The 8,561-nt window shown below is 36.4% G+C and overlaps 1 protein-coding gene across 3 annotated transcripts; it reads right to left on the bottom strand.

Moving 5' to 3' along the window:
* Positions 1-425: 425 nt before the first annotated feature.
* LOC131029195 (F-box/kelch-repeat protein At1g55270) lies at positions 426-1,721 on the bottom strand. Of its 3 annotated transcripts, XM_057959590.2 has the most exons (3): positions 1,557-1,721; positions 1,318-1,416; positions 426-1,234 (listed from the first exon to the last, which is right to left on the bottom strand). In XM_057959590.2, the coding sequence occupies exons 1-3, from the start codon at positions 1,712-1,714 to the stop codon at positions 1,213-1,215; spliced, it is 279 nt and encodes a 92-aa protein (XP_057815573.1). In that variant the 5' UTR covers positions 1,715-1,721; the 3' UTR covers positions 426-1,212. The 3 variants fall into 3 exon arrangements, with proteins under 3 accessions (XP_057815573.1, XP_057815572.2, XP_057815570.2); XM_057959589.2 differs by having other exon boundaries at positions 426-1,416; XM_057959587.2 differs by having other exon boundaries at positions 1,318-1,721.
* Positions 1,722-8,561: the final 6,840 nt, after the last annotated feature.

Genomic DNA, 8,561 nt, shown 5'->3' on the forward strand with positions numbered 1-8,561 from the left:
GTATTTATCCAACAAAATTTGTTCAACAAACTCAAGACAACCTTTGATATTTTCCTCATGCTTCCTTGGCATCAAACATCTTCTAAAATCATCCTTAATTAACATCAATGACAACACCATGTTCAATAGATATATCACCTCTATAAACAAGAGTTATCAAAAGACCCTTACAACTCGACTCTAACATAATAAAATTTTGTTGCACAAGATTTTGTAGGCTTTTTTTAATCATACAACCTACTAGAAGATCAAATTGTTCTACAATCATGACATCTTCCACAAACAAGAGCTCATGGAACTTCCAAATAAAATGTGGACCAATGAGAAAATACAATTGACGTTTTAAGTGGTTATATAGCCAATTCCATCACTCAGTAGTGCTAATTAAAAAGGGTGCCAAATCTAATGCCCATTGCCATGTTACATCTCCACAAGCTGTCATTTATTTATTTATGTAAAATTATATCAACAATCTTTATTTCGCAAAACAGACTTAAACTTCACTCATCCATTTCTTCATCACCAGTCTTCTTGACATGCTAAATTTAACTTGAACTTGAACTTGAACTTGATGAAGATTCAGAGACTCAGAACAAACTAAAATTGAATCACAAAGTGAGAGCTCTAATCTTAATGACGTCTGGCAGCTCTGCTTCAGACAAAGTAGTGAGCAGAGTCCAGTTGTCTTCTTTTTTCCATGCTTCTCCCGGTATTGAAGGCTCAAACAGATAAAAAGCCCTAGTTTTTTCCTCACCTTCTACAGCCATTAATATCTGCTGCTTCCACATTGTGGCACCTATAAATGAGCATTTTCCAGGAACAGGCAGAAATTGCTTTACCAGATAATTCCATTCTACAATTGATTCGTGGAAATCGTGATAAATCCAGCGGAATTCAGAAAAAGAAGGGTACAGAGAGACATGAGAGGAAAGGGTTATGGCGCTCCATTGTCGTGTGTTGGGGTCATAACTCTGTATCCGCCCCATCACATGGCTGAGAACATATAGCTTCCCATCACTAAACACACTGTGCCACGTCTCGCTCTGTCTGCTTCAAATCATGGGAGGAAGGTACTCCTATTTCTCTTTCTTTATATCATAAACTATGGTTGTCTGCACTTCCCTCCCATCATCCTCCCATCCTTCAGCAATGTAAATCAATCCGTTAGCTGAATCCACCAAACAGCACGAGTAATCTCTGCCGTCGGGAAGGTTAGGGCCACGCTTCCATTTTCCTGAGACAAAAAGAAACAGGGGAATTTCAGAACAAAGTAAATAGTATTGAGTGCAGGAAAAGAAAGAAGCAGGGGGGGAATACCAGAGGAAAAATTGTAGATGACAAGTGCATTTGTGAAGTTGTCGCGAAGAAGGCCTATGACGAACAATTTGTTGTCCAAGGAAACACGGTAAGAGCAACCTGGAAGATATGGAAATTTAAAGTGAAATTGCGGCAGGGTTTCACACGAGTTTTGGAGGGGGTCGTAAAGCTTTATTCTCCAGCTTTTTTTTGTATATTCCCAGCAAGGTAGTATGATCAAATTTTGAGACAGGCCATACCTGTTTCTGTCTTGATAGAAGAGCGGGTTGTGTACAATATGTTTCCAAGTTTTACAGACACGGGCCAGCTTGTAGTGTGAGGTTAATGGCACCCTTAGCAAACACTGTCTCCCAATCTCATCTGGAAGACCTGGAATTATCTCCATTGCCATCGCCATTGCCCTCTCTCTGTAATCCTAATGCCTAATTATATTCCACGCCCTTTGCATTTAAGTAGATTTTAAATCTTTTGCTTTTTCTTAATTTAGTTTTTATTTTTTAAAAAAATCAAAATTTTGTCAAACACTATTTTTATATGGTAAATTTTAAAATTAGTTTTGTACAAGATTAATATTTATGAGTAGATTTATTGCTTTTTAAATTTTAGTTTTCTTTATTTAGTTTTAATTTCTTCTTCATATTTTATTTTTTAAATACAACTTTTTTATAAGCAGATTTAATTCTTTGCTTTTTTTATTATTAGTTTTTTTAAGTTAATTTTAATTTCTTTCTCTTAAAAACTATTTTTATTTACTAAATTTTATTATTAGTTTTTAAAAAGATTAATATTTATTAGATGTTTGAAGTGCTTTGTCTATATAGATTATGGTCAAAAGTTTATTTTATTAATTAAAAATTATTCATCTACAATATAATTGGATGAAAAAATTGGTGTTATAAAAGCAAATTTATAGAAATGAGCTTTTTCTTAGATTTAATTATATTTTTAAAAAATAAATGTTTATTTTAAATAGCTTTTTCATTTTTTATTGATTTTGTAAATAAAATATATATTTTATATTAAAAATAGGTAGATCAAATACAAAAACATCCAACGATAGTATCAAAAAAGAGGCCCAGCCTCACCACGAATTCAGAGTATCATGTAAACAGACTAAAGAAGAAGCTAAAGGAAATCTAGTGTAAGACATCATAATGGGTATCAACCCAAGTAGTCCAACCAAGAGGACCCTCCATCCAAACTATGATCTTACGCTCCCGGATTTGCGTAAGCATGAATATCTCATTTTTCCTTGAATTAATATTCTTCCCGATCTCTTGGTTCAGCATTTTGCAAGTTCATTCAAACATTTGAAGGTCATCGAAGTTCCTCCACTCGCGACCATGCTTCAGCTCATAGACGAAAACAGTGGCATGCCCATCTTTCAAGAATCTCCTCAGCTTGTCTTTCTCCATCATCATTGTTGTGTGGACCTGTAGAAAGATTTTAAAAAAAGTGAGTTTTTGAAAAAACTCAGTAAGAACTCTAGGGTTGCTTTGATACCTTTCCTCGTTCCTGCACTTCCAAATCTGCCAGAGGATGTTAGAAGACAACATATTCCAAAATAAATTAGCATCCTTTTTAAGCCCATCAATATGACCAGTAACAATTTCTAGAATGTTCACATTTAAAGGATAAAAAATACCAAACATATTCCATATTTCTTTAGCAAAGATGCAATCAAAGAGGATATGTCTACTCGTTTCAGGAAGCCTGCAGAGACTGCAAATGTCAGTAGTGTGACCATCTTGTCTAATAGGGAGTCTGTCAAGCAAAATCAGCCACCTAAAACATCTGATTTTAGGCTCAACAGGGCCTTTCCAGAGAATATCAAAATACTTTTTCCAAGACACAGCATCAAGAGAAGAGTACCAAACAGTATTGATATGATTAATAATATTTTCATTATGATCAATGTTTCTATAGATATTCTTGGCTTTGAGATTAACCATGATGACCCCATCTGGCCATTTGCACTTTAAGTATCTATGAGAGTCCACATGACAGTCAGAGGGCAGGTCCTTAGTAGCCTTGACAATCATATTATAAGTCTTCTTTTGGGAGTCCGGAATATTGAATTTGTTCTTGAGCTCATCCCAATTGATGAGTTTATCATTTTCAAAAAGATCAGCAAGCTGGGAGATTCCCAGTTTACCCCACAACCTAGCAGAGCATCCTTGGGAAAGAGCCAGGGGTTTACCAGCCCGACGCAAGTTCCACCAAATGGATCTTTCACCATATAGATGCTTAGCATCATGGAAATCAGTGTTGGTGTTGGGCCTTTTCTGCGAGGAAGAGATGTCTCCATGGTTACAGTCTGCAGTGGTGTTTGTGGCCACTGGTTGGGGCTTATGTTCGTAGAACCCCTGATTCAGTGCTAAGAGCTCAAGCTTTATTTTGGTATGCTACTTTGTGGCCCTCCTTTGATCTATATGGTTCCCAGAGTTTTTTTTTTCACCCTTCTCTCCGAGGGCAATTTCTTTTCTTGGCTCTACTGCCTTGGCCATTTCCAAAAGCCCTATGGTGGTGGGATTTCTCTTATTACCTTTCTGGTGGAGAATCATTTTGTGGATGTGGCTTCTTGTGCAGAGATCTTCAGTGGATTCTGATATTTTGAAGATCGGTGGCCCTAACATTAAGATATGGCATGTCCTTGTTCATGTTGGTGTCTTGTTGTGTGAATACTTGCAGTCTAAGGATCCCGAGCTTGGTATGGATGATCTTGATGGTGTTGTAGTGGTTTCTTTAGACCCATGTTGATGTTTAGGCACTTCACTTTGTGTCCTTGGGTGTTGTATTATGGTAAAGGCCTTCTATATGTTGGGCTGCAGAAGGGGAATGCCTCGCATGGAACTCGTCAGGCCTGCGGGTGGCTCCTCTTGAATGGGATCTTCTTCCCCAAGTGTTTTCTTAGTTGTGTTAATTTTGATGGTGCATGTCCTGTTTCAAGTGTTAGGAGCTATGTTTCTTGGAGTTGGGTAGTGGTGGTTGCTACCAACACCATTGGATTGTTTTTTGTCTTCTCGGTGATACTGTCCATTTTGGGTTGTTTGGACAGTAGGCTTGTTATCTTTGCTAGTTTGGAGTTTTCTATTAGTTTTCAAGGGCTCGCTTTGACCTATGTTAGTTTTTGGTTATGGATTGACATTTGTTTCAAGATGGGGCTCTGCTCACCTTTGAGGCTACTTTAGAGGTTGTTTTTGGCCCTTTTGAGGTGGGGTGTGGTTCATTCACAAAGATGACAATTTGGCTTTGTCGATTCACTTCTTCTTCTTTCGCAGTTCCTATGGATGTGGACGCGTCCCTTATTGAGGTGGTGACTAGCTTTGTGAAAGAGGTTGATGGCTATTCTTGGTGGTTTCTCTTCTTTGTGGCAGTTTGGCTTTTAGATGGACTCTTAGTTGGCTCTCCTTTTAGTCAGTCTTATCCCTTTTGGCTCCTATCAAGGTGGGCTCCTTTTCTATTGAGGTGAAAAGGGGTTTTTTTGAAGGGGGTTGGACATCCTGTTGGGGGGCAACCACTGTGATCTTCTGGTTGACTTGGGGATCCTCTTACCCCCCTTGTAAGGTTGCCCCACTCTGTGGGTTGTCTTCTTACTATTTTTTGCAAGGAGCCTTTTGATTATGTGTTTTTGGGCCTTGTTGACCATGGGGCAAGTTGTTTCAGGGGCCTCCTTCCTTCTGCAACTATTGGGTTGTTTTTTATGGGTGTTTTGATCCGCGTGTTATGAGTGCCTTTAGTGGCCTCTTCTAGTTTTCGAGGTGAACACCTCTATTTGATGTAAAGGGTCAGGGCCCTTAATCCCTTCTTTTCTAATAAAAAAACATTTAATCATAAATTTAAATATTTTTGATTTAGTCATTAAAACTACCCATTTTCACTTTATTGTTTATATTATATAATGTTATAATTATTAATAGTTATTTTATTAAGATAAATTATAATTAACATTACATAAATATAATTTAAAAATATATAATCTTAAACTAATAATTAGTAATTAAGTTTTTTTTGTATTAAGTATCATAGAATCAAAAAGCTCATTTTTGCTCATTCGAGCATCCACGTTACAAACTTATTACAAATACCAGCTCCTTTCGAGCAAACTTATTACAAATACTAGCTCCTTTTGAGCACCAAACTAGAAACAACAATTGGAAGACCAAAGGTCACAACTTAGAAATCCACTTTAAACAAACAATGGAAGACCAAGAGTCACAACTTAGAATTCTACACAAAAGTGTCCCTCATGGGAGTTGAACTTGGGTCTCCACATTGAGAACTCAATGCTTTAACCAACTAAGCTCAACCGCTTGGACATTAGTAATTAAGTTTTGAAATAATTTTATTATTATAATTATATATATATTTAATAGTTAAATTAGGATTATATTCTTAAGAAAAATGCATGTTTTCACTGTTATGTTTAATTTATATTATAATTAATAATATTATTTTATTGAAGTGAGAATTATAGTTTAAAAATATAATTAAAATAATATAGCTTTAAAATAACAATAATTCAATTTTTTCCCAACAAATTGCTACCATAGGGGGTAGCTCCATTCCTTTAATTGAAAAAAAAGAGATTACATATTTATTCACAAAGAGCATATATCATAACTCAAATAGCTTCAATGATCTCCTAAAGTTGTTTGATCTATATCGGGGATAAAGCTTCACCATTGAAACATACAAGATAGGCATATGTATCCATTATGTTATCCTCGAGAGCCTCCTACAAAATTTCAAAAACCTCCTTGAGTTGTTCAATCTCCTTCTAAGATTTGGTACAGATGGAATCACCAATAAGACCTAATTCGAGTTCCAGTGAAATCCCTTTCACCGCATCTAGAGCCATGTTTTTTAACTATGGAAGCACCAACGATTTGATGACATCCACTGTGTAATTTTGGTTCCTTATTGTGCGGACTATCTGTTGGCATATGGACACTCCAATGAGACATTGAGTGTGATTGAAGGTTTTGTCATTGATGGCAACCTTGCAATCCTATGGCACCGACAAAACATCATACCGACAAAGCATTATTCAAGCAAGACAGTGCACCGACATCAACAAGATCACTCTACACCGGCACTGACACCGGCACAAAAGAAAAGATGTATACCGGCACAGAGGCCGACATAATTTTTTGATATGTAATATTTTGTTTATTATTGTAAGCCAACTTGGCAAATTGTAAAATGACTCTTGTATATAAAGAAGATCATTGTAGACAATTAAAAAGGTAAGTAAGCGAACAAAAAAGGAAAATTATTAGGCAGACCTAATGTGCGAATTATAGGTCAAGGGTATATGTAAAGAACAGAGTTAGAACCGGTACTGAATCTGGCATTGGAGATGCTATTGTAAAGCAATACAGATCATTGGATTAGTATAATCCTCATTGTAAGTCAGTGTGACTTCTCATTGAGCAGTGAGCTCTAGGCAATTGGCCTTCCTGCATGTGCAGGCCCCTATTGTAAGTAATATTCTCTTATTGGCCAGTAAGTGAATATTGTGGGTCACAAATCCCACCGAGGTTTTTCCCACACCAAGTTTCCTCGTTAAACATCTTGTGTTATGGTGTTCTTTTCATGTGGATGTTTTTGATTCTATTTATTACATTAATTCTTGCATACCGGTACACTGCTACTTTATGTTCTGTATGTTTTAACTTAAGAAAATCTGACTACCGATCAGATACTAATTCACCCCCCCTCTCAGTAACTGTGGGAACCCTAACAATTGGTATCACAACCTAGTCCTCTATTTTCAGAAGCCTAACAACTTGAGGAAGATCTTGACACCGGTAAAGATGGAAAATCTGATGAAGCAACTTGAAGGAGCTCTTACTGACTATGATGCAGAGAAGCTGAAAAATATCAAATTAGAAGATGATTTAAGAGCAGCTCAGGATATCATTCAGGCACTTCCAGAAAATCTTACTGTTACAAGAAATAAGAGAAGAGAACTTTGTGAAAAATTGCAAAATGAGAATGATGAAAAGGAATCACTTTAATGATATGATAAGCAAGTTGAAACAAGAGATCATGACAACAAAAAATGAAATGCAGGATATGACTATGAGATTTTGCAAAGAGATTGAGGACAGAAAGATGAATGAAGAATAATTGACCAGAAGACTAAGTGATGCAGCAAATGTGAACACAAGACTTAGCTATGAAAATGACATGTTGAAGACAGATTTGATGCATACTCAGAATGACTCAAATGAACTAATGAGACAAAAAGAAATCTTGGAAAGGGAATTGGAAACTGCAAATCAACATAAAGAAAAATTCAAGAAAAGCTCAGAAGAACTTGGTTCCTTATTGAAGAATCAAAAACGCAAAGGTGACACTTCTGGAATAGGATTTGAAGTTGGAGAAAGCCCGGTACCCGCAAATACTTAGGATCATAGCAAACTGGTAAGACCACCTAATACTTATAAATTCAATGGAAAATGCTTTAACTGTAATAAATATGGTCATAGGGCAAATGAATGTAGATCTAGGAATTATCAGAATATCAATACTCCTACCGGTCAATGCTCCAAATGCAACAAAGTTGGTCATAACTCTGAAAACTGCAGAATGAATGTAAGATGTTATGTTTGTGGAAGATTTGGACATCTATCAAATCAATGCAGAACACAAACCGGCATGGGTTATGGGAAAGCTATTTAGAAAAATAATGTAACTTGTTATGCATGTAACAAGATTGGGCATATAGCTAAATTTTGTAGAAGTAAAAGTACACCAGTAGACAACAAAAGTGCTAGCTTGAAAGGTAAAGAAAACGTTGAAGACGTTAAGCAATAATTCTCAAAGCAATGGATTAAAAAAGCTGATCTAAATATTGGGGATACTCCTCCACCGGTAGAACCATCAAATGCTCCACCGGCAGGACAATGTGATGCTCCATCGGCAGGACAGAGCAGTGCTCCACCGGCAGGAAGTTCTTCATCTAATTGAAGAAAATTGTCTTGAGGGTTTGGCAATCTAATGACACATGCTATTATTCCCTCAGTTAGAGAAAAGAAGTTGAAAATCACTTATTACCGACAAATAAAGTTAAGTGAATACATAACCGACATGCAATGAATATGGTAGGTAGTGAAAAAGACTTTATAAAATAAGGTTTTGGCTCCATTTCATTTCACCGTGATTTCAAACTTTCAGAGAGCGTGAAGATTTTTGAGCTAAAGCATTTCGAGCAAGAAGTAAGCACACTCCAAGCA

The sequence above is a fragment of the Cryptomeria japonica genome, chromosome 3 (assembly GCF_030272615.1).
Source record: "Cryptomeria japonica chromosome 3, Sugi_1.0, whole genome shotgun sequence".
Classification (NCBI taxonomy): Eukaryota; Viridiplantae; Streptophyta; class Pinopsida; order Cupressales; family Cupressaceae; genus Cryptomeria; species Cryptomeria japonica.

Coding starts and splice junctions, on each gene's coding strand:
- LOC131029195 (XM_057959587.2), bottom strand. CDS start 1,714: ATGGCGATGGCAATGGAGATAATTCCAGGTCTTCCAGATGAGATTGGG. Junction 1,235..1,317: donor CATCTACAATTTTTCCTCTG/GTATTCCCCCCC, acceptor TTTTTGTCTCAG/GAAAATGGAAGCGTGGCCCT.